We start from the raw sequence: 27,567 nt of genomic DNA on the forward strand, positions 1-27,567 counted from the left end.
TCTGTTGGAGATCATGAAACGTCTAGGATGCCCCCCAAAATTCCTCAGCATGGTCATCCAACTACATGAGGAACAGCGTGGACAGGTCAGACACAGCAACGACCTTTCGGAGCCCTTCCCAATTGGAAATGGAGTGAAACAAGGTTGTGTCCTCGCGCCGACCCTCTTCACGATCTTCTTCAGCATGATGCTCCAACAGGCCACTGAAGATCTTGGCGACGACGACGGTATCTTCATCAGATACCGCACTGATGGCAGCCTATTCAACCTGAGGCGGCTACAGGCCCACACCAAGACACTGGAGCAACTCATCAGAGAGCTTCTGTTTGCCGACGATGCTGCCCTCGTCGCCCATACAGAAGCGGCCCTGCAGCGTATAACGTCCTGCTTCGCAGAGGCTGCGCAGCTCTTCGGCCTAGAAGTCAGTCTGAAAAAGACGGAAGTTCTCCACCAGCCTGCCCCACAGCAAGAATTCCACGCTCCTCACATCAACATCGGTGAGACAGAGCTGAAGTCGGTCCACCAGTTCAGCTACCTAGGCTGCACCATCTCGTCTGACGCCAAGATCGACAAGGAGATCGACAACAGACTTGCAAAGGCAAACAGCGCATTCGGCAGGCTGTACAAGAGAGTGTGGAACAACAAACACCTGAAGAAAGACACAAAGATCAGCGTGTACAGAGCTGTTGTACTGCCCACCCTGTTGTATGGCTCCGAAACCTGGGTCACCTACCGGCACCACATACGACTGCTTGATCGCTTCCACCAGCGCTGCCTTCGCACCATCCTCAGCATCCACTGGAGTGACTACATCACAAATGTCGAGGTCCTGGAGCAGGCAAAGACTATCAGCATCGAGGCAGTGCTGCTAAAGACCCAGCTACGTTGGGCAGGGCACGTGTCCAGGATGGAGGACCACCGCCTGCCCAAGATCGCGCTGTATGGCGAACTGTCCACTGGCCACCGTGACAGAGGAGCACCCAAGAAGAGATACAAAGACTCCTTGAAGAAAGCTCTCGGTGCCTGTCACATTGACCATCGCCAGTGGTCCGCAGTAGCCGCTGATCGAGAGACCTGGCGACGCACCATCCACCAAGCTGTCTCCTCCTTCGAAAACAACCGCAGGGCCAGCCTTGAGGACAAACGCTGCAGCCGCGAACCCAGACCAGACTTTCCCTTGCAACCGCTGCGGCCGACTCTGCTTTTCCCGCATTGGCCTTGTCAGCCATGAGCGTGCCTGCATCAGACGTGGACAACGCCCTTCCTAGATCTTCGTCAGCGAAGCCAGGCCATGAAGTATCTGTCTGTATTTCCAGATGAGGGTATTTGAAAGTTGCCAAGGGTTGTGAAAAAGCAGAAATGGTCAAAAAGGACGCCCATGCGGTAATGAAGTATTTGCAGAAAAAGGGCATGATACTCAAGACCATCCATGATGACATGGGTAAGACACATGGTGACGGCTCCCCTTGTTCAATGATTCAGAAGTGGGTTGCTGACTTCAAGCGGAGCAGGGGGAGCACTGAAGATGATCCACGGTCTGGCTGCCCCATATCTTCCACCACTGATGATCAAGTGGAAGCCATTCACCACATGGTCTTGGATGACAGGCCTTTGTTTATTGCACAATAGCCAACACTATGGGCATCAGCTATGGTTGAGTGCAGACGGTTTTTACTGATAGGTAAGATGTCTGCATGATGGGTTCCTAGAATGCTGACGCCAGATGAGAAGCTGTCCAGACTTGAAACTTCAAGGGATCTTCTGGCTCGTTTCCACGCCGACACAGCTATCATTTTGTTTCGGAGATTTGTCGCCCAAGATAAAACGTGGACTCAACACCATGGTTCTCCGCCTCCCAAGAAATTCAAACAGGTGGCATTTGTTTGAAAGGTCATGGCTTCTGTTTTCTGGGTATTGCGAGGGAATCATATGACTGACAACCTGCAAAAGGGTCACACCATCACTGTCAGTTGAAACTAAAGTCATGTGAATGCAGGAATGATGTCACTGACACTGTATACACTGTCATTCTCTGGCTGAACATGTGTTGTCGTTTCATGGTTTGGCAATAAAACGGAAAGGAAAATTAGACATACATTATCATCAAAGTACAGGAGACTGTTGGATCAAACAAACCGCCCCTGAGTGCATCAAACAAACCAGCCCTGAGTGGATCAAACAAACAGCCCCTGAGTGGATCAAACAAACCGCCCCTGAGTGGATCAAACGAACCGCCCCTGAGTGCATCAAACAAACCACCCCTGAGTGGATCAACCGCCCCTGAGTGGATCAACCGCCCCTAAGTGGATCAAACAAACCACCCCTGAGTGGATCAAACAAACCGCCCCTGAGTGCATCAAACAAACCACCCCTGAGTGGATCAACCGCCCCTGAGTGGATCAACCGCCCCTAAGTGGATCAAACAAACCGCCCCTAAGTGGATCAAACGAACCGCCCCCGAGTGGATCAAACAAACCACCACTGAGTGGATCAACCGCCCCTGAGTGGATCAAACAAACCACCCCTGAGTGGATCAACCGCCCCTGAGTGGATCAAACAAAGCACCCCGAGTGGATCAAACAAAGCACCCCGAGTGGATCAACCACCCCTAAGTGGATCAAACAAACCGCCCCTGAGTGGATCAAACAAACCGCCCCTGAGTGGATCAAACGAACCGCCCCTGAGTGAATCAAACGAACCGCCCTGGTGTGGATCAAACGAACTGCCCCTGAGTGGATCAGCCGCCCTTGAGTGGATCAACCACCTCTGAGTGGATCAAACAAACCGCCCCGATGTGGTTCAAACAAACCACCCGTGAGTGGATCAACCGCCCCTGAGTGGATCAAACCAACCGCCCAGATGTGGATCAAACAAACCACCCCTGAGTGGATCAAACAAACCGCCCAGATGTGGATCAAACGAACCACCCCTGAGTGGATCAAATAAACCGCCCGTGACTGGATCAAACGAACCGCCCCTGAGTGGATCAAACAAACCGCCCAGATGTGGATCAAACGAACCACCCCTGAGTGGATCAAATAAACCGCCCGTGACTGGATCAAACGAACCGCCCCTGAGTGGAGTCACCGTGTAGAACGTGATCACCAAGGAAGTGACGTCATCTGAGCCTGAGGGATCGGATCCCCACACTCGCCAGAGTTTTCTCCCTCTCCACTTGACTTTGAATGGTGGTCTGGACGCTAGTCATTCGGATGAGATCAACCGATGTCCCGAGTGTAGCACTTAAGGCACGTAAAACAACCCACAGCAACAAGCGAGTCGTCCCTGGCAAAATTCAGGAGAAAAATTCACTTTGATGATAAAACAAATACACTCGCAGACATGAAAAATCACAAGTTCAGTGGTGGCGCGGCACTGTGACGAGACGCTCTCCCCGGGGAGAGCAGTCTGACTTTCACATAGAAAAGGGGATTTTGTCTGCACATATGTTTAAGAAAAATTAAGAATAATAAAATAAAATAATTGTTTTCCTTTTTTCTTTTTCTTTTTTTGTTCATTTAATAGAAAAGAGCTTTTATGGAGTCAGTCTTGACAATTCTGGACTAGAAAGAGTTTGGTTTTTTGGGTTTTTGTTTTTTTTCGCAGCCAGTTCCAGTTATCACATCATTCTGTCACTGCTGTCGGGGTGCCAGACAGTCTGATGGACGTGCCGACAGGAAGACTGGGAGATCAGGGGGCAGTGAAGGGGGAGGGGGTGGTGTGGGAGAACACGTACGTGACAGGCATTGAATTGAATCATCCCCGTGTGTGTGTGTGTGTGTGTGTGTTTGTGTGTGTGTGTGTGTGTGTGTGTGTGTGTGCGCGCGCGCGCGCGCGCGTGTTAATGTTGTTGTTGTTGTTTGAATAAGGGAAACGAAACTGGTTCTGATAATTAAGAGATCTGCCATGCTTCTAAGCGGTCTTGGTAAATTATCCTCCTCCCTTCCCCTCTCTCCCTTCCTCTGTCTGTCTGTCTCTGTCTCAGTTAATCGAATTATGCAACATGTTCGGACACGCAAAAAGCAAAAATCATGGTTTCTATTAAAAGTAGTTGCACACAAACAGTGGGTATATATATATATTTTTTTTTTGTATGTTGTATGTGGTGTTTGTTTTGTTTGTTATTGCTCGTCAGAAACTGGGTGCAATGAACAGTTATTGTTGTATCTAATTTTGGAACAGTATGAAGAACGAAAGCCGGTGGACAAGGCAAAGAAAGCAGCTGAACATCTAAAAAGGGTTTTCAAAAACTCCTGTGTGATCTGGGGATTAACCAAGTTGGATTATTGAGAAAAATGATAGCATGCAAAATATTTTTAGGCGTGCCAGTGAGAACACCCAACAAGATGGTTTATGGTGATCTGGATAGCTACCCTCAATATGTAGACACCCGTGTTTTAAGATACTGATTAAAATTCTTACACATAAGTGATAAAAGAAACTACCGCCCATGTCATACCAGATTTTATTTGAAATAAACAGAGATGGAAAAAAAACGTGCTGCCTATCCAGAATTAGGGACATTTTATGTGAGACAGACTTTGATGTCGTTTGGTTGCAATATGACCTTGGAGATGTAGAAATGTTCCAAAGCTTATTCAAGCAGACTTGATTTCTATACCCAAGAATGGATTGACACACTTTGAGACCGTGACATATATGGAATCATTCGGTCAATTAAAAACATTTTTATTCGAAAGAGAGAGAAAAAAATTTTTTACACACACACACACACACACACACACACATATATATATATATATATATATAGAGAGAGAGAGAGAGAGAGAGAGAGAGAGAGAGACGTACTGTTTCAGATTTGCTTGTTCACAAATAAGATTCAATGCGCTTCCACTTAACGATAATGCACACAGGTGTAGTGATTCTAATCGATATAGATTTTGTCCCTTTTTAAAGTCAGCAACAGAAAACGAACGCCATTTTCTTTTCGTTTGCCCCATACAATCAGACCTTTGATTCAAATTTCTGACGAGTTTGAACTCCTTTGCGACACGCTCCAAGTATCAAATGTCTGTCAGATGCACATTTCCACCTATGATTTTCATTCAGTTAGCAGAAAAAGAAATATGTTTGCAAAGATTAATAATCTTCTGACCTTTTTATCATTAGATACATGATTAACAGTCATTTGAAATTGTTTATCAGCAAATAGTGACAAGCATCATGGGACATTTTACTGCTTCCCAAGGAAGATGGACCGCCTCAATCATGTCGGCCGACATGAGAATGCGGAAACATGTAGTAAAGTGATGTTCCAGTTGTAATTACAGTCGTGTCTACGTTTCATGTACAAAATCATTGAATATGTTTATAGTCATGTCTCGTAATCTTTAAACTGACGAACCCCATTCCCACCACGTGGTCAAGGACACACCCTCACATATTTCTGTTCCCGCCCATCTCCTCTGTGTTGTGGGTCAAGGCCGATGTACACTGAGGCTGTTGAGTTATTGTGTTCTCTCTCCCTCTCTCTCTACCTCTCTCTCTCCCCTCCCTTCTGATCAGTGTCTCCGAGTTCCTGTGACGCCCCCCCCCCCCCCCCCCCCCCCCCCCCCCCCCCCCACTCCCTTTTTCCATCTCTGCCTCTGTCTGTCTTGTTTGTCCCTTACCTCTTTCTTGTGTGCAGCATGATATGCGTCATCAGCTGACTTTGAAATGTAGGCTAATCAGTAAATAGATGTGCAGTGTAGATATATGTACATGTGTTCGTTCGTTCGTTCTTTTGCTTAACGTCTGTCCACATTTGTGATTTTAGACGAAAATCCGTCATGTCCCCCACCCTACCCATGCCTTGAATCATCACTACTTTCCCTGTTCCTCTCTCCTCAATTAGCATTAAATAGATAATAATAATATAAAATAATAATAACAAAAAATAGTATATATATATATATATATATATATATATATATATATATATATATATAATTAACGATATAAAACAAAGTAACTAATCAACCAGTAGAATTACAACAAAGAGCCAGTTGGGCTCCAAATTAAATTCTGAACTATTTCAAACACATGTTGATTATCATACAAGATATTTCTAATGGAAGCAGATGGAACTGCAGATTTTGTAAATGACACAGGTAAATATGGTTTTAACTGTTCACATTTATGGATGATATGCACGGGGGTAATTTCATTGCCGCAAATACAAGACACATGAGAAGTATATATTGTTTTTATGGCATCCAGTCGTAGTCCTTATTTCAGACTGGTGAGCCTTCTGCTACTGTGATGTCCCTTTGTTTTAAAAGAAAACATGCGATCAAGTTTACGCGAGGCGAGCTATTGTCCGTATTTTCTCTGTCAGGGTCAGACTCCTGTTTTAGTTTATTGACATGGTTCCAGCAAGTTTTCTCCTGTAGAGAATAACCTTCTTGTAATGAACATGGAATACGAATTTCTATGGCATTGGAAATGTTCATTGCGCCTTTTTTCGCACAACGATCCACCCGCTAATTTCCCACAATCCCTTCTCAGGAATCCAACAAAAGTTAATCTTTGTACCATGGATGATCAAAACATGAATTATGTGACGAATTTCTGTTAAGAGTTCTCCTCTTGTCTTCAAATTAAAAGATTTTAATGCTTGTAATACATATTTAGAATCGACGCAAAATAACACTTGAAATATGGTAATGGGAAGATCTAGTAGGTGTTTAATCCCATTAATATAGCCATAAGTTCTGCTGTGAACATAGAAAAATCTTTACCGATATGATAGGACTTCTCTACTTTTAATGACGGAATTATAAATGCTGCTCCCGTCTGGTTGCTGTCAAGTACTGAACCATCTGTATATACTTAAACGTGATTTGGATAATTTTCTTGAATGTTAACAAAAGCAGGGAGAGCAAGGCCTTCAGCTTTCTTTAAATCTAGGTAATTAATGTCAAATGTTACGTTACTCATCTCCCATTTATGTATTGTCGTGTATGATAACCAAAGGGCAGTTTGATTTGGGTTTACTCCTGATGTTTCAAATATGCCTATAGTCGTGATGGAGTGAATAGACTGTGCTCTTTTAGGGAAAAGAAGGTTTGATTTTAAACTGATCTCGGCAATATTTGAATTTTGAACTGTTGTACTTCCCAAGATATGTTTTGCTGATGCAAGTTTCATCTGTTCTTCTAATGGTGATACTTTAATTTCTGTGTATGTTTTAAAAGTTGAAGCATGAACTGGAACACCAGTAGCAAGTTTATATGCTTTGCTATCCACACTTTGTAATTTCTTTAACACGCATTTTGGTGCAGAAAAGAATACCTGTTGTGCATAGGTTAGTTTTGAACGTACTAGCGATGTTGCCAGGTGGATAAGTACAGAGGTATCCTGACCCCAGTCTTGCCTGCTAACAATCTTTAATAAGATGAGGCTTTTTTTAGCATTTGTCAAGAGGTATTCCAAGTGTATATTCCACGTCAGTTTTGATGTGAGACATACGCCAAGGAATTTTACCACTTGCTTATTATATTCTATCACTGACCCATCTATTTATAAAAAATAAAAGGGGGGGGGGGGGGGGGTAATGTATCTGGATTATAACCAGGATTAAACAGAACCATGCGTGATTTTTCTGGCTGCAGAGTCAAACCATTTTCTGACTTATAGTTAGTCAGCTTATTTAGTTCTTCTTAATACAGCCTCTTTGCATAATTTACCGATCAAAGAGGGTATTTTTTCCATTGTTAGTTTCATCCATATGCACAAATATTGTACTTTTTCAACATTATTTGATAACGACTGTGAAGATCGTGAGTATCTCTCTCTCTCTCTCTCTCTCTATACATATATATATATATATATATATATATATATATGTGTGTGTGTGTGTGTGTGTCTGTCTGTCTGTCTGTGTGTGTGTGTCTGTGTGTCTGCGTGTGTCTGCCTGTCTCTGAGTGTGTGCAGGATAACTGCATAGATGTATGTCTGTGTGTCAGCAGGCAGACTTATTCTCCCCCACCGAACACCCTCAGACCTGCGTCACATTCCCCTGACCCCCCTTCTCCACTCTCGCACAGCCCACCACCACCCTGCCACCCACCACGGATTCCTCCCCCACTCACCCCCTCTCTGCCCTCACCTCGTCCCCCCGGCCTCCTCCAGCAGACCGGCCCCAGTGTGGCAGCCCCTTCCCGTCGTGCTGCCCGAGCCTGTTCACGTGACCGCCTCGCTCCAGGCCCGTGACGCGCCCGTATACAGCTTGCTCAACGCCTTCCCTGGGCCGGGGTTCACGCCCAGAAAAGCCAGCATCGCTGACCTGAGGAGAAAGGCTCGGCTGCATTTGGCTACCATGGGACTGTGACTGGATTGGATCTTTACCCACACTGCACGTGACTGTACGCTGTGACTTTGATTGGATCTTTACCCACTCTGCACGTGACTGTACGCTGTGACTTTGATTGGATCTTTACCCACTCTGCACGTGCCTGTACGCTATGACTTTGATTGGATCTTTACCCATACTGCACGTGCCTGTACGCTGTGACTTTGATTGGATCTTTACCCACTCTGCACGTGACTGTACGCTATGACTTTGACTGGATCTTTACCCACTCTGCACGTGACTGTACGCTGTGACTTTGACTGGATCTTTACCCACTCTGCACGTGACTGTACGCTGTGACTTTGATTGGATCTTTACCCACTCTGCACGTGACTGTACGCTATGACTTTGACTGGATCTTTACCCACTCTGCACGTGACTGTACGCTATGACTTTGATTGGATCTTTACCCACACTGCACGTGATTGTACGCTATGACTTTGACTGGATCTTTACCCACTCTGCACGTGCCTGTACGCTGTGACTTTGATTGGATCTTTACCCACTCTGCACGTGCCTGTACGCTATGACTTTGACTGGATCTTTACCCACTCTGCACGTGACTGTACGCTATGACTTTGATTGGATCTTTACCCACACTGCACGTGACTGTACGCTATGACTTTGATTGGATATTTGCCCACATTGAACGTGACCGTGCACCGTGACATTGATTGTATTGGATCTTTATCCTGGTGAGGCTGAACATTGACAATCATAGACAACTTCTCCAAGGAACTGTTGAAGGAGGGAGGTGAAGGGGGCCCGGGGGGAGATAGAAAAAGCGATGGACTAACAACTATGCAGATTAAACAGGAAAACTATGTGCAGAAACTCAAACTTTGACACACAGCAGATAGACCTGGAGGAATCTGGTGAACAGTTTCAGTGTAGCGCCCTGATGACTTTTCACATAATTAAGAGAGAAGAAAAAGATGAAGTTGTTGACCCTTATTCTGTCTACTTCAGCAGTCAAGTTGTAAAGTTAAGTTTAACGACCTATTGGTTGACACCCTTTAGGCAATGTTCATTGCTGGTCTTGGAGTGACCATTCAGGTATCACACAGCAATAAAGTGTGCACCCAGAACATTTTCATTCTTCAGGAACTCTCTTCGTCAATCCAGAAATCTGAAACGAAGTAGTACAAATTGTTTGGAATGTCTGTTACATACCACGAGGCTGTCTTTTATTTGCATGTTGATACCACGAGGCTGATTCTGTCATTTGTAAAAAATGTATCCTGAATACTTCATTTTAACACGATTGTACTTGGAATATTAAAGTAACATCTTTTTGACATTATGAAAAAGTCTGAAAACTATAGCAGTGGCTGTTTTTGACAGTTTTTTGACTCACTTGTGTAAACAAAGTGAGTCTATGTTTTAACCCGGCGCTCAGTTGTGTGTGTGTGTGTGTGTGTGTGTGTGTGTGTCCGTGGTAAACTTTAACATTGACATTTTCTCTGCAAATACTTTGTCAGTTGACACCATATTAGGCATAAAAATAGGAAAAATTCAGTTATTTCCAGTCATCTTGTTTAAAACAATATTGCACCTCTGGGATGGACACACGCAAAAAAAAAAAAAAAAAAAAAAAAAAAAAAAGAGAAGCCAAATTATATGCAAACTGCATTTACTGTTATATTTATATTTTTTGTTTTCTCTAAACATGGCACTTTGATCTGATATTCTGACACAACAACAAGAGCAGTCATTATCATCATTTTTTTGTTCAAACAGGAACTTCTTTTTCTAAGCATGGAAGTTTTATTTATTTTGCAAACGTTTTGGTGCAGATAGTAAAGAAGGGAAATTAATCTGTAATTAATGCTAGGGGACTTGATTTGCTTTAAACTGATCTTTCTCATCTTAAACATTACATTCTGAAATTGTACTCAATACATAAAAAGCTTGTGTGTTTTACTCTCAGTGTACAGGGCTTTCACTATGTTCATTCGCCCAAGTGGTCTTTTTCGGAAAATACTGAAATCAGTACGACGAGTAGACTTTACAGATCTATTGGCTGAGCCCTGAAGGTCATGGGCAAAAATCAATTGCGTACACATATTTATACACATTCAAAGCGCGTGCTCATATTCTTCGCGAACGCGAACGACGCCATTTTGTTTCAAGTTGTTGACCTGCCCGTTTAATCCTATATTCAATGGACAATACACGATAACATGTGATGGAAAGTTGGAGAAGGAGACCTTCAAATATTTATTCAGAGAAAGATTTGTGAACGCCTCATCACTTACTGGATTATGCCCCAAACTGCCATAAAAATATCCACAGAATCAGTCGGAATTCACAGTTAAAAATTGTAAACCATGTGAGTTAATACCCTTGAATTGATCACGATGAAACGAAAAAATTTCCAGTCTTGACTTTTCTCAAAATGAAGTCCTTTTCACTTCTTACGACGTTTAGAAGTACTTGTACTTGGCTCTACATGTTATTTGTTTAACAAAATACTCAATTTTCATATCAACTTTAAAACTAGAATGAACATAAAAGAGAAATTGAAGCGACCGTGTCGTACTACATTCCCGGCGGGTGTAACTTGTACATCTATGTAGATCTAGACAAAAACGGCTAAATGTTGCAGTGTGATTGCAGCGATAGCCACGTCTTCTTTACCGCGGACTTAAAAAGAATTTTTAATTGCCCCTAAAGATTTTTGAATGCCCAAGATAGACCAGAATAATATGATTTAAACAGCGTTCTCACTGCGAATACCGCAATTGATTTATCGCCCTTTAAAAAAGTATGTTCGAATAATAAATTTTAGAACGTCAGTTAAGGAGCCACGATTGTGTAATGGGCAAGACAGTTTCTTCTCACCCGAACACGCGGGGTTCGGATCTGGTTAGGACTTTTTTTTTTCTTTCTTTTTTTTTTAACCCGAAGCTTTATAATAACAAATACAGAACACATTTTAACAATTAGATTTTTTTTTTTTTTTTCACAAGTGAGTCTTGAAGGCCTTGCCTCTCTTGTTTTGTTTTTTTCTATTTCGAATTCCTAGCTTGTGCTGTCTTGAACTGCAGCAGCTTTGAAAGATATTCTGACCTGAACGTAGTGCTTGTCCTGTTTATGATGACATTCAAGCCAACAGTACTTTTGTCAAACACATAAGTGTTTGGTCAATCTGAAACCGATTAAATCATTCCACTCCGTGACTCCAAGCAGGACAGTCCACACTTTCCTGATGTGAGACTATTGATATTCCATTGCCTGATTCTGTCTGGATTTGGACAAAATGCCAACAAAGCATACCGGGAGAAAATAAGTAGAGCTTGGACGACATCTAAATTTGAGCCGAACCCCACTTGGTCTGCAGTTACAGAAAGTATGGACCCAAACTTAAACTTGGAAGGTCCGAATTAATGCGGCCACGTGAGAAAAGCTCCAAGGGTTTCTATGCTTACGATAAATGACAAAATAGCTGTGTAGTTTCAGTCTGCATAGTCCCACCAAGCACTGCAATGGGTATATTGTTGCCAGCAACACGCAGACATCTCACTGGAACTTGGTCTGTTATCATACTATTCGTCTGCAAATGCAAGCCGCCGAAAAAACAGACCAGAAAGTATACACAAGTGATTTCACAGAAAGCGATAACATGTACACCACGAACTTCTGTTATGCAAGATATAGCTTCTTTTCCCCCATTGTGGATATTGGCGGATGGGTGTGTGTACTTAACATTTGTATAGTTTCCGTTGATTCTGTACGGTAATTTGTCCTGCAGGTGGTGGGTTTACCACTAGGATTTGTGGATACCGTTTCCATTCACACGGATAGCGTTCCAGAACCGCATTCATATTTGTGTTTGTGTCTGCACGTACAAGTAACTGTGAGTCTTGTACAGTATGCAGTTCATGTTGAATGCTTCATTACTGGAGCTAGGGCGGAGTCTCTACATTTGTGTCAGCAGTCGCTAGCATGTTGGCTGCTCGGTTGAACAGGACTTTGGACTGCATTCCCTCTAGTCAGGAACAACAACAAAACCCATAGAAATATAGATTACATGCTGTAACATCTGAACCTATATAGAAAACAGCATGGCCACTACGTAACGGCATGAATTAAAACTTGGCCTACAAGTCTCCAAGATCTCTATTAACACTCTGAATAACACATTGAATGCGATCAAACATGAATGGATCAGTTCCCTTTGGTCAACGTTACTAGCGTTACAATGCGTAGTCTTCCTCAACTGTGTATGGTAATGTGTGTGTATATATATATATATATATATATAATGCGTGTGCTTATCTACTTTCTTTCTGAATGTCACATTACAGCTGCATTGACTACAACATTGCTGTCCTTTAAAAAAGGATGAGTGCAGTTGTCGGTGTTAACCTTCATTGCTATGGTTTATACTTTATTCTTTTTAATTCATCTTCCTGTATACAGCCGTAATTTTTGTCTGTGCATATATTATCTCACTTGCCAAAGGGATAGTATTGTCAATGGCAATAAAACAGTATCAGTCACTCTACATATCTGTCTCTCTGTTTAGCAGTGTTAATTTATGTTGTGTTGCATTGTATTGTAATGTGTTGTATTGTTCTGTTATTTTGTGTTGTGTTATGTTGTGCTTTGTTCTATCATCATCATCATCATCATCCGTAGAGTGTCCACCATCAACAGGCTGATTATTCTGACACTTTTAATGGTTTGTGTGTGTGTGTGTGGGGGGGGGGGGGGGGGGGGGGGGGGAGGGGGGGTGCACAAAAAGAAAAGAAAAAAAAGAACACACACACTACTGGTTGAGTTTACGAGCTCCCAACGTGAACACGCCAGGGGACGCAACTCCAACCACAGCCTCGGTCAAAGTATCGTTCCACTCAAGAGATGGTTCGCGGGAGGAACGAGTGAATCCGCTAGTCCCGTAGACACTGAAATCTAGCAAGCTGCCTTGAATGTGCTCTTCTGTCCCTCTTCTTGGGTGCTCTCAATTTTGGTTCCTGGGGTTTACTAAGTTAATGATTTTGTACATCATGGTGAGCCTTGCGATCTTACGTTGGCTTTGTAGGGATGTCCATCCAAGGTGGTGTAACATGTCGGGTACGCTGGCGGTTCTTTTGTAACGGTTTAAAACGAAACGTGCTGATCTTCGTTGCACGGCCTCAATTTTTGTGATCTGCCCTTCTTTGTACGGGTCCCACACAGTGCTTGCATATTCCAGAACAGGTCGCACCACAGCCTTATAGGCTGTATTTTTGAGTCTGATGTTACTGACTCTAAGGTTTCAGCACAAAAACCCTAACGTTTTGCTTGCTTTGTTCGTGATGTTCTGAAATATGTTGATCCCGGTCTAAGTCTTGTGTGATCGTGACCCCCAAATAGTTTGCTGAGGTGACATTGGCAAGAGTCTGGTTGTGCAGCTGGTACATTGGTGTCAGCCGCTTCTTCTTTCTCTTGGGACTGATAACCAGGAGGGTGATACATTTCCCGGGGTGGAATGACATGTCCATCGTTCCTCCCATTTTTCTAGTTGTTGGAGATCTGTTTGTAGTTGGGTCTGGTCCTGGCCTGCTGTTATTGGCCTGTAGACAGCAGTATCATCTGCAAAGAGTCGCGTGGAAGAGAAGACAGTTCCAGGCAAATCGTTTATATAAACCAAGAACAAGCTTGGCCCAAGAACGGATCCCTGAGGTACTCCAGATCTCACAGCAACTGAGTCTGACTTCGCACTGTCAACCGCCACAGCTTGCCTACGATCTAGTAGGAAACTTCTAATCCATCTGTAAACATGGCCTCGGACTCCATAATGATGACGTTTGTGCAGGAGGAGGGAATGATTAACCTTGTCGAAGGCTTTCGCGAAGTCCATTACCACGATGTCAGTTTGTTGGCAGGCTTCCATATTCTCGGTCAGCTCCTCCATGAACTCCAGCAGCTGGATTTCACAAGATCTTTTACGACGGAAGCCACGCTGCCAGGGAGAAAGGATGTTGTTCTTCTCTAGATGGTCCATGAGTGAACTGACAATGATATACTCCATGATCTTACATGGGATGCTGGTCAATGATACGGGGCGATAATTTGCTGGATCGTAATGTTCGCCCTTTTTAAAGACTGGCACGATGTGGCTGATCTCCAGCCTTCTGGTATGATGCCTGTGTCCACAGAGGTTCTGAACAGCAGTGTCAGGATGGGAGCGACTTCGTGCGCAAGCTCTTTAAGCACCCTCAGCGAGATCCCACCAGGGCCGCAGGCCTTGTGAGGATTTAATCCTTTTAACAGGTTCTTGACGCCCTCCTCTGAGATGTGTATCTTGCTGAGCTCAGAGTAGTCTGCCTCGTTCATACAACACTTGCCCTTAAACTGACTCTTGGTGTAGACCTGCCCCTCTGTAAAGACTGATTGAAATTCAGAATTTCTGCTTCATGCTTGGGTTCTGATATTAATCTACCCTGCACTTTCAAAGGTGACACCCCTATTTTTGTAGTCCTCTGGTGTTTTATATAAGACCAGAATCTTTTAAAGATGACGAGGGCTCATCCAGCAGGGTCTCTGGCAGGCTTTCGTTTATGTACGTCCAGTATGCTCTGCGTAGTTTGCGTTGTATTGTCCGTCTCAGCTCTGTGGACTCTTCTCGAAGGTTCTGTCGTCCTGTCTTCTTCAGCTTTTTGTAAACCCAAGCTCTCCTGTTAATGAGCTTCTTTATATCAGGTGTAACTCAAGGCTTACTACATTTGGGACGTGCTTGTTTACGGGGGACATAGGTCTCTTCAGCTTGTAAGTATGCTTCCTTGAAGCGCGTCCACAGTTCTTCTGTAGTCAGGTTTCCCTTTTCCTCTACAAAGCTGGAGTACATGGCATTCATTGCTTCTCTCATGCCATCCCAATCTGTTTTGTTGAAGAGTTTAATCCATCTGGGGCTCTGCTTGGTTTTCTCCACCTTAATGTTGTACTCACAGTAGACTATCTCATGGTCAGAGACGCCCATGACAGTCTCTACTCTTGGAATGAGGCCTGGTGACTTTGTGAGGATAAGGTCAAGGGTGTTATTATTCCTAGTGGGCTGGTTCACCATTTGTTCAAGTCCATGATCTCTAATTAGTTCGAGGAACTCCCGGTGTTGTCCCACAGCTGGGGCGTTGGGTTTCAATGTGGTTGTCTCCCAGTCAAATCCAGGGAAATTAGAAGTCCCCTCCAATCACTACGTGTGCATTTGGTATTGAAGATAATCTGTCAAGAGATTCTCCAAATTTCCTCAAACTTTCGTGGTCAGCATCGTCAGGACGGTAATATGAGCATAGCTACAAAGTTCTTTTTTCTCTTTAGTTTCAATGCTGCCAATGCAATTTCACAATCGGTTTGCAGTTCTTTCACAATGAAGCTGTTCAGGTTCTTATGCACGGCCACAAAGATTCCCCCCCCCCCACGCCCCCCCCCCACCCCCACCCCTGTCACGATCATTGCGATACAGTTGGTAAGGTCCAGGTAATGCTTCTGCATCCGAAATGTCATCATTTATGTGTGTCTCTGTTCTGAGTATAATATCTGGGCGGAGACTGTCAATAATATTTTGCATTGGTGCCCTCTTTGCTGTGCATGACTGAAAGTTTATGTTCAGTATACGCAGTGGACGAGTTTTCCATTTGTCTTGTTGACTGGCTCTAGTAGGCATTGATGCATGCCGGAGGTGAGAGTCCTTCTCCATTGGCGTTGTACAAGAAATATCCTTTTCAGAACTGCAAGTAGTTGTTCCGGAAGAATCAGTTGAGAAAAAAATGCCAATCGTTGACATGCAGATTAAAAACTATAATGCTATTTGGATGACCACATAGAGCACAGTACCAGGAGATATCAGCTTTAGAGTCATTCAGTTTTGTGTAATGTTCGTCTGTGATGCTTTGACAGCTAGCATGAAACCAATGACCGCAGGTTTCGCATTGGACACCCCTTTGTCCCCAGGTGTTTTCTGGTAAGGTGGCTGATATGTTGTCAGGGCCTGGGTTTGGCTCTGGCGCGTAGGAGTTTAGTAGCAACAAGACAAACAGATACAATTTCACAATCCTTATTTGGGAAAGAATCTGCATCTTTTTGTGTATCTGCAGGTAGCAAGAAGGTGGGTGACTGGACTCATGCATGTGTTGGAATTCCTGAAGACTGTTTTCCCCCTAAACCCAGAGTGTAACACGTTGTTACAACTGTCGGGTCCTTTAACTTCTAAGATTAACAGTCTGTGCCCAAGGAGGGCGGTTACGGCGAACACCAGTGTAATGCATGCCATGGCTCATTTCAAGAGTTCTTATGTGTGGTTTCAGTTTCAGAAGAGATTCAGCATACTCACAGTTTTGTAGGTGCAGTCCTCAGAGAATAAAGATAACAGCAGCAAACACCTTTCTAAGAGTATGACGTACTGTGCATCACAGTTGATATCGGAAGTTTATCATAACCGATGCAGTCCCGCACAAAATGTTGACGGATCAATGTTTTCACCACAAGAAAAATAAATTGTCCAAAATTTTACACAAATAGTTCAAAATAGGTGAAAACGTTTTGAAGAAATCACTCTGTTTTGTCCTAAGGCTCTCCCTTATTGGCAGAACGACTGAATTCATACCATGACTCAACTAATATTTCTTTTATCCTCCAGTCCAACCTCCAAGAGTCAAACGTGAGCACTCCCGCAGACGACACTTCAGACTGGACCAGGAATTTCAATTGTATTTCGCCAAAATTTCGAAAAAAAAACAAAACAAACCCACTAATATGTTTCGAAGTTCTGTAACTAGAATAAGAACTCAATCCACCAAAGCGAAAAATAACATAAACAGACATAAATAAACACAATAAAACACTAATATAGATAATTTAGATGCAGCGGTGTTGAAATACTTCTTCACTCCTTGCGTATGCGCCCCTCTTCTATTATCTTTTACATCTCTAAGTGGCGTAACTCATATATATATATATATATATATATATATATATATATATATATGTATGTATGTATGTGTGTTTGTGTGTGTTTGTCCCAATGCTGCAATGGGACTAGTCCGCTCAATTATATCATATGGTCAGGAAATCTATTTCACTGCTTCAAACTCTGATCTTCATAAACTGACAAGTATTGATTCCTTAGCTTTTAAGATTGCACTTGGGTTACCGCGATGGGCTTCAATCGACAAAACATACAAAGAAGCTGGTGTTTTGCCATTACCTGAACACAGGAAATTATGTGCCTGTAACTACATGGTAAGGGCTAGAGCTGTTCCAAATTCGGTTGTCTCTGAAATTGATGAAGAAACGTACATCTGTAGAGAAATTCGTAACAAAGCTGTATACACGTCCTTGTTCGATTTTACTAAGTCAGTCTTTGAGAGTTGCAGTCTGCCTCTTTCCCAGATTGCGAAAATTCCGCATTGTTTTCATCCGCCTTGGCTGACTGAGCAAGCAAATATTATTTTTACATATGGACAATTAAAAAAGAGTGACAGTCCACTCATTATTGCCTCTCGGGCCAAAGAACTAATTAATACACGTTTCAAATATTACCTCCGTGTTTTCACAGATGGATCAATTAGTAGTAACTCTGAAGTTGGAGCCGCTTTTGTAATCCCCGAGCTTAACATTAAAAAGAGATTCCACTTAACTAAAGGTTGTTCAATTTTTACTGCTGAATTGTTTGCAATTCTGATGGCTTTCACCTTTTTTAGTGATATGCCTCTTGTGCCTGCAAAAATCCTTATACTGTCTGATTCAAAATCAGCATTGATGGCTTTAAATAATCAATCTTCATCTGTACGAGCAGATATTATGTACGAAATTTTGTATTTAATCCACCAGTTAATTATGCGAGGCTCCGACATTTCACTCTTGTGGGTTCCTGGACATTCTAATCTTCGTGGCAACGAAATGGCCGATTTTTGTGCCAAGGAAGCGGCATCGAACAATTCAGATTCAATCAATCACAATATTCCTATTTCTGTTTCTGAAGCTTGTACTATTCTCTCAACATATATCTGGAATTTCAGACAGAAACAGTTCTTAGAAAACTCAAAAAAGAAGCTCTGGTGGGATCTCTCTCTTCCAGCAAGAAAAGGCACTAACCCCCCAGGATCAATTTCCACAAGAAACTTGACACACAGGCTAAGAACTAATGCATGGTTATGCAGATTTTTGAAACCGTCACCACTATGTATTTGTGGTAAGACCCTTGACATCCCACATTTTTTGCTCGAATGTCCAGATACACATTTACATTTCAAACCCCTTCATGATATGATTACATCCTTTAATCTTCCATTAGTCATGTCCAGCGTTTTTCACCCTAGCAAAGAAAATGGTTGGTCTCTGACAAAAACCGCAGTTGACCTAATTAAAAGCCATCCAATTGGTCGGTTTTTCTAATTTGTTTCATCCCCTTTCTGTTGCAGAGGTTCCCCTCTGTTTTATTTAATCCAAAATAGTGTTTCGTTTTGGGTGATAGCGTCAGATTTACTTGTAGAGCAAAGTTCCCATTATTCTAATTAGTGGAACTGTTCGACCCTAACATGTAATATGTCGTCTTGATTACATTACGAAACCTTAATTTGATGAGAAAGAGTGAGAGACAGTGTGAATGTGTGTGTGTGTGTGTGTGTGTGAGTGAGTGGGCAGGGGAATGAGGTAGGGGACTTATAATGGGCATTTGTGTGCATGCATGGATGTATGTAGAGAGAGGGTGGGGGAGAAACGTATGTGAGTATGTGGGTGCGTTAGAATATTTTTTGGAGATAATGATATTAATGAAATTTGGTACCTTGATTTGTTAAATATGTTTGTTTGTTTGTTTGTGTGTGTGTTGTTTTTTTTGTGTGTTTTTTGTTTTGTTTTGTTTTTTAAATCATACCTTCCTCAAATCAGAATTTCCTTGTGTTGCTCAGTTAATATTTTATTCAAATGGTTGCGAAAATGTCAGTACAACAAACAGTTAATCTGACAATAAATGGTTTCAGTCAGTCAGTGTGTGTGTGTGTGTGTGTGTGTGTGTGTGTGCTGCTGCTGCTACAGCCGCTAGACGTGTTCTGCACCTGCAGTCTACAAAGATTAACAAATAGTAAAGAGTGGTAACTCTCTCCATTCACAAGGTACACAACTTCAAGTCAATGCTGCTTACGCTACAGATTCAGCAAGCACACAGGTAAATAAAAGGTAGATTATTTACATGTGTGCTAGCTGAATCGGTAGCGTAAGCAGCATTGACTTGAAGTTGTGTACCTTGTGAATGGAGAGTTACCACTCTACTATTTGTTAATCATTTCATCTCCTGGCCTCATTGTTTGTTAATTTCCAGTCTACAAAGTGCCGTAAATACTAGGCCCGAATAATGACCACCCATCGGAGTAGACGCTGTACAAGTGCCAAGAGATATCTGTGAGCGTGTGTGAGATATTGTTGGACAGCAACGATATTCGAGGCTTTTGCAGCCTGACTGCCGTAGTCTACGGTATTGGCAAGGTAGCTACCCCGACATCTTGGCACCATTTGAAGTGAGGGCCGCCTGTCCTTCACTGGAGCCACTTCTGTGTCTTCGTTGTCGTGTCTTTGTGGTAGTCGTAGGTGTACGCTACCTGTGGCAGATGAGAAGACACTTATTAACTTAGCTTGTTAGTATTTCTATCAGGGGCGTGGGGTGTACAGAGATAGAGGGTTGACAAGAAAGGAAGGTGTATGATAGGTTTTGACACGAGAATTTATTTGGTTAATTACTTGTGCTACAACTGCCAACATTTACAAACCCTGCTGGATGGAGGAACTCCAGAATCTGGAAGATGTTACGGTAGCCAGGGACCGAGCAGAAAAGCAGCCATCACTGGAGAACAACATAGTGCTGAAGGAAGTAACTGCCAGATACAAGCTGTCCTGCGCACAAGCTGCAAGAAAAAGCTGGCAAGAGAAAACTGAAAGCCTAAATCTCGACAAGGATGACAGCAAGCCATGGAAACTGGCTATAACCCTCAGCAACGAAACAACAAGTCACACCACAATAACAATACAAGAGAATGGAAATTACCTCTGGAAAGAAAGCAGCAGACCACTTCATAGACGTCTATGAAAACATCAGCAATCTGGAAGTCCCTCCTGAACATAGAGCTGCAGTGCACAGGGCCCAAGGTGAACTTCATGAGAAAGAGCCCCAAGAGGAAGTCATGACCTCAGCTTTCACAGAGAAAGAGCTGGAGGAAGCGTTGCAGAGCCTCAACCTGAAGAAGTCACCTGGACCAGACGGAATCACAAATGAAATGATTCTGCATCTTGGGATGAAGAGCAAGGCAGTCCTTTCAACAATCTTCAACTCCAGCTGGAAGATAGGATCAGTCCCACAGTATTGGAGGGAAGCAGACATGATCCCCATTCACAAAAAGGGAAAGGACAAGTCAAAGGCTGGCAGCTACAGACCCATCAGCCTTACAAGCTGCTTAGGAAAGCTGACGGAAAGACTTGTTAACACTAGGTTTGCCTGGCACATTGAAAAGTATCAGCTGCTGAGCCCTGAACAGGCAGGCATCCGCCAACACGGATCAACAGAAGACCAGATCACATTCATCGCTCAAAGCATTGAGGACGCATTCCAAGAAAAGAAGAACACGCTTACTGTCTGGATTGACATGGAGAAGGCGTTCGACAAAGTCTGGAAAGACGGACTCAGGCTCAAACTACTGCGATGTGGTGTGTCTGGAAGGATGTACACCTGGATCAGCCAGTACCTACACAACCGCCAAGCCCGAGTCAAGATTCAGGGCCAGAAGAGCAAGAAGAAGGTGCTGAGACAGGGAGTACCACAAGGAGGAGTCCTTTCGCCAACGCTGTTCCTCATCTTCATAGATGACATCGTCAGAGAACTGCCAAGAGGGATTGGAGGAGCGATCCAAGCAGATGACCTGGTACTCTGGTGCTCTGAAGAGTACACCACTACAGCACAGGTACGCCTCCAGACTGCGCTCAACAAGATCAGCAACTGGACCAAGGAATGGCTTGTCTCTGTCAACTCAAGCAAAACAACCTACACAGTCTTCAGCCTATCCAGCAAAAAGCATGAGGCGAAACTGACACTGAACAACCAAAGGCTTGCAGAGGAACCCACACCTACCTACCTGGGAGTGACCTTTGACCACAGGCTCACTTGGAAACAGCAGATCACCAGATGCTGTAGCAGGGCCAAGCGGAGACTGGCGATCATGAAGAACCTTGCAGGGACGGACTGGGTGGCTGATGAACGTATCCTAAAGAGACTCTATACGGGGAGAGTCCGACCTGTAGTTGAGTACGGGACATCAGCATGGGCATCAGCTGCAAAGTCTAACCTCGACCATCTCAACAAGATACAGAACCAAGCTCAGCGTGTCATAACTGGCACCATGAGATCCACCCCAATCCTGAAGATGGAGGAGACCACTGGGCTATAGTCATTGGAGGACAGAAGGGATCCTCATCCAGGCAGCAAAATTCAAACGCCTTGAAAACTATCCAGTGAACAACAGAATGAGCAGACCCACCAAGAGCTGGCTGAAAAGAGGCAGCTTCATCCACCAGTCAAGACGCCTTGAAAGACAAACCCCAGTCTTGATGGAATACGAAGCAAAGCCTAACCCAGCAAATGTCACCCACCCATCTTGGAAGAGGCAGGTGTTCCCAACAGTCGTCACCAGCATTCCCGGAGTGGAGAAGAGAGGAACACAGACACCCAAAGGAAGGCCCTGGCCATGGAGTACATCTGCAACCAGTACCCCCAGGAAGACTGGACCCATGTCTTTACAGATGGCTCCACCACAGAAGCAACGAGGGATGGTGGAGCTGGAATCTTCTGATACAAAGACGGAGATGAAGAAATTGCAATCCCAACAGGAAAATACTCCACCAACTTCTGAGCTGAGCGAGAAGTCCTCTGTGAGGCAGCCACAACAGTCTCGCAGAACTCCACAAGAACAACAGGGCAGGTGGTGGTGTTCTCAGATGCTCTCTCCGTGCTCCAAGCCCTCAAGAACTCCCGCTGAAAAGAACAGAACCATCTCACTTCAGCCCTTGTTGCCCTGAGTGCCAGAGTGGAGAAAGTGGTGATACAATGGGTACCAGCACACTGTGGCATCAGAGGCAACGAAAAAACGGACATTCTGACAAAAGATGGTGCACAGAAGGAGCAGGCCAACAAACTGGTGTCATACAATGAAATCAAGACAATCATCAAGGCGCAGCAAGGAATAAAGTGGCGCCTCCAGCACCCCAAATATAACCCAGAAGACAGATACCATTTGCTGGAACGACGGGAACAGGTCAAAATCTTCCACCTGAGGACTGGACACAACCGCCTGCTCCACCACATGCACACAAAATTTGGCATTGGACAGAGTGGAGAGTGCCCTTGTGGTGAGGGACCAATGACAACCGACCACATCCTTCAAGACTGTAGAACGCATGCAGCATCCAGGAGGAAGTACTGGCCAACACCGACAGCAGTGGAAGCCAAACTGTACGGCACCCTGGAGGAGCTGCAATGAACGGCAGCCTTCATCGAGGACACCGGGCTGCTCATCTAATAGGAGGCGAACGAGGAAGAAGAAGAACTGCAAACATTTGTACTATTTCTTGAGGCGTTTGTTAATGATTTTGCCAATTTTATTTGGTTAATTACTTGTGCTACCACTGTGAACATTTGTACTATTTCTTGAGGCGTTTGTTAATGATTTTGCCAATTTTATTATCATTGAGTCTTAACATCATTATTTTACCACAATTCAAGGTTATGTAAAACTAGGCATTGGCTCTGTATCTTTGGTGTAGAGAGTGCGAGTGCCAGTAAATGAGTACTGTGTTTTTGCCTTCTCAATGTAATTGTGAGAGAGAGAGAGAGAGAGAGAGAGAGAGAGAATTTTCTTGCTGCCGGATTGATCATTCCTGTAGTGGTGCTCGCCACTAAGATTATATTTGTTTGCAGTAACAACAGATGAGTGGGAGGACGAAGGAAAACATAAGTCCACAGTAATGTGAAAAGAAGAAAGATTTATTCTGAACTCCAGTTTTGAGATGGAGATGAGTCTGCGCTACTCGGATGAGCATGACGACACGTCATTAATACATGCTTTTACGCGACAATTCCAACAAACCTGTGAGAAAGAACAAAAACAAACAAAAATCGCCCAGAAGATAGCTAGAATGTTTTGTTTTTTTTCTCCCTTGCAGAGAAGGTTATATTTGTCAAGAAACATGTAATCACATTTCACATTTGGGTAAGCAATATAACAAAATAGATTGTTTAATTCCAACAAAAACAATGAAGCATTACACCGTTGAATCTGCTTCAAGGAAAACACATAAACACTGACCCTCGCTTCACTGAAGTTATATCATTCATCCAACTGCAAGGTTTTTGTTTTTTTTGTTTTTTCATCTCCCCAGTCCCAACAAACACACACACAGTGAGGCACACACACACACACACACTCTTTAACGTATAATCCCTCGGTCAATATACCACGAAACTAGCAACATAATCTCCTTCTGAGACATCGAGGGAACACCGAGAATACTCCAGTTTAGTACAGGTTCTTAGAATGTACAAACATAATCATGAAGAAAAAACAACAACAACAGTATTATCAATTATTATTATTATCAAAACCTGTTACATAATATTGTGTATATTCTAAGCTAGCCATCTGTCCGATCATTATGTTATTCTCTTTCTCTCTTACATACACAGAGTAACAAACAGCCAGACACAAACACGCATACCCCCCCCCCCCCGCCCCCTCCTGCCCAATACTCATGTATGCACAAAACACTCGCTCTCGCACACTCTCGCGCGCACATTCACACACACTAGCAAACGAAATGGGTTAAAATTGTTACCATGATTTTGTGACCTGATTTGACATCAATGCCATGAACAGGCTTCATTATTCTGAAAAGACTGAATTTTTTTTAATGATTTGGTCTGAGGTGTCTTACAAATTATTAGTCCTTTCACATACATGTGAGAAATCAGCATCCATGGACACACACACAATCACATGCAAGATAAAAAGACAGATGTAGAGACAGGGATATAGTGAGATAATGTGATGGGGACTTTTTAACTGTAGTATGGCAAATTTTTATATTTTGTTGGTGAAAGAAAGAATGGCAGTAGAGTTCATGCGTAAACAATGCCAAGCATTTTTTGCTTGCTTTTCCAAGTTCTTACCTCAGACATCATTGAATTATGGATTTTTTAACATCACAAAATACAAATATCCAAAGTTTTACTTTTAGGTTACATTTTTCATCTCTCCATTCCTTCCAGTTCAACATTTACACGTCTTCCCACATACACATCACACTCTCACTCCTGCAGATAAATAAAACTGACTATACTGTATGCATGAACATACACATATCCTTTCAAATTTTTCTCAAGTTTTTGTTTATAAAATGTGCTATCAGTATGCACAAGGACAAATTTCAAACAAGTGTAACAAAACATACATTGCTTTCATTACAAAAATGGCAAATGGACAGAATTATAAGCATGACGTTCTGTGTGCAGTTACACTCATCAGGCTAATTCATATTCTCTGAGCAATGAGCATACATATGAATAGATATATAAATATACATATATATATACATATATTCATTTATTAAAAGAACAATGAACACACATGAATAAGTAAACAATGTGTATCATGTAAATACAATGATGCAGCTGTAAATGACTTATCTTGAGCAGCAAATATCACTTGTTACTTGTTGTATTGTTTTGTATTATTCTCTTGTCACAACAGATTTGTCTGTGTGAAATTTGGGCGGCTCTCCCAACGGACAGCCTATTGCACATTTTTTTCTTCTTATTCCAGCATGCAAGTGTATTTGTATTCCTATCAAAGTGGATTTTTCTGCAGAATTTTGTCAGGGACAACCCTTTTGTTGCCATGAATTCTTTTATATGTGCTAAGTGCATGTTACACACCAGACCTCAATTTATAGGTCTAGCAGGGGGCGGGGAGGGGGGGGAAATACTGCCAAAAGGGGGATTGAATTCAGTACGATCAGATTCTCTCACTTCCTAGGTGGACACGTTAACATTAGGTCAGCACACCACTTAGGCACATCAATACATGTTCACTGCTTCAGAGATAATGATAATAATCAAAATAAACCAATAAATATGGAGTGATGGCCTAGAGGTAATGCGTCCGCCTAGGAAGCGAGAGTATCTGAGCATGCCGGTTCGAGTCACGGCTCAGCCACCGATATTTTCTCCCCCTCCACTAGACCTTGAGTGGTGATCTGGACGCTAGTCATTCAGATGAGACGATAAACCGAGGTCCCGTGTGCAGCATGCACTTAGCGCACGTAAAAGAACCCACGGTAAAAAGGGTTGTTCCTGGCAAAATTCTGTAGAAAAATCCACTTCGATAGGAAAAACAAATAAAACTGCACGCAGGAAAAAGTAAAAAAAAAAAAAAAAAAAAGGGTGGCGCTGTAGTGTCGTGACGCGCTCTCCCTGGGGAGAGCAGCCCAAATTTCACACAGAGAAATCTGTTGTGATAAAAAGAAATACAAAATACAAATAAAAATGTCAAAGACTAAAACTGTTTCATACTCCCCACAAACTGCCCATATTCTGAAAACAATATGTAATTTGTGCTTTTAAGAACGAGCATACAATTTTTGGAATTAGGACCCGTGTGATCACACTCACACATACATACAAACACAAGAAGATGAGCTCTGTGTTAAAATAATAATTTTATTCTTATTGCATTTTTCCATGTAAAACATGCTCAACTGTGCGGTACAATTTAAAAAGACATTTAAGACATGCATTGAAACACTAAAATGAAAACTTAAGAAGTAACATGTGTCAAGACATAACAGAAGACACAAAACTAATAACAGACATTGACAAATTACAGACATAGAAGATATAAAAAGAAAAAAACAAAAACAAAAACAAAACAAAAAAATTCCCACAGAAGCCCGAGAGGATATCTACCTTCTGGAATTCCAGACTGTCATCTGCTACATTGAAACACATTTTCAAGAAGGAATTCCAGACTGTCATCTACTACATTGAAACACATTTTCAAGAAGCAATTCCAGACTGTCATCTGCTACACTGAAACACTTATTGAAACACATTTTCAAGAAGCAATTCCAGATTGTCTTCTACTACATAGAAACACATTTTCAAGAAGGAATTCCAAACTGTCATCTGCTACATTGAAACACATTTTCAAGAAGGAATTCCAGACTGTCATCTACTACATTGAAACACATTTTCAAGAAGGAATTCCAGACTGCCATCTACTACATTGAAACACTTATTGACACACATTTTCAAGAAGGAATTCCAGACTGTCATCTACTACAGTGAAACACATTTTCAAGAAGGAATTCCAGACTGTCATCTACTACATTGAAACACATTTTCAAGAAGGAATTCCAGACTGTCATCTACTACATTGACACACATTTTCAAGAAGGAATTCCAGACTGTCATCTACTACAGTGAAACACATTTTCAAGAAGGAATTCCAGACTGTCATCTACTACAGTGAAACACTTATTGAAACACATTTTCAAGAAGGAATTCCAGACTGTCATCCACTACATTGAAACACATTTTCAAGAAGGAATTCCAGACTGTCATCTACTACATTGAAACACATTTTCAAGAAGGAATTCCAGACTGTCATCTACTACATTGAAACACATTTTCAAGAAGGAATTCCAGACTGTCATCTACTACATTGAAACACTTATTGAAACACATTTTTAAGAAGGAATTCCAGACTCTTCTGGAATTCCAGACTGTCGTCTGCTACACTGAAACACATTTTCAAGAAGGAATTCCTGACAGTCATCTGCTACACTGAAAGTTACACTTATTGAAACACATTTTCAAGAAGCAATTCCAGACCGTCACCTACTACATAGAAACACATTTTCAAGAAGCAATTCCAGACCGTCACCTACTACACTGAAACACATTTTCAAGAAGGAATTCCAGACTGTCATCTACTAGTTTAAAACACATTTTCAATAAGGAATTCCAGACTGTCATCTGCTACATTGAAACACTTACTGAAACACATTTTCAAGAAGGAATTCCAGACTGTCATCTACTACATTAAAACACATTTTCAAGAAGGAATTCCAGACTGTTATCTACTACACTGAAATACATTTTCAAATTTTATCAATGATTTTCAAATGAATGA

General features: G+C 42.6%; 1 protein-coding gene across 1 annotated transcript in view; it reads left to right on the forward strand.

Moving 5' to 3' along the window:
* LOC143275249 (short stature homeobox protein 2-like) overlaps positions 1-8,332 on the forward strand; it is a 28,401-nt gene extending 20,069 nt beyond the window's left edge. Inside the window, exon 4 of the mRNA XM_076579224.1 lies at positions 7,971-8,332. Within this exon, the coding sequence (XP_076435339.1) occupies positions 7,971-8,332 (362 nt within the window). The remainder of the gene's footprint in view (positions 1-7,970) is intronic.
* Positions 8,333-27,567: the final 19,235 nt, after the last annotated feature.

Source organism: Babylonia areolata, chromosome 30, assembly GCF_041734735.1.
Source record: "Babylonia areolata isolate BAREFJ2019XMU chromosome 30, ASM4173473v1, whole genome shotgun sequence".
Classification (NCBI taxonomy): Eukaryota; Metazoa; Mollusca; class Gastropoda; order Neogastropoda; family Buccinidae; genus Babylonia; species Babylonia areolata.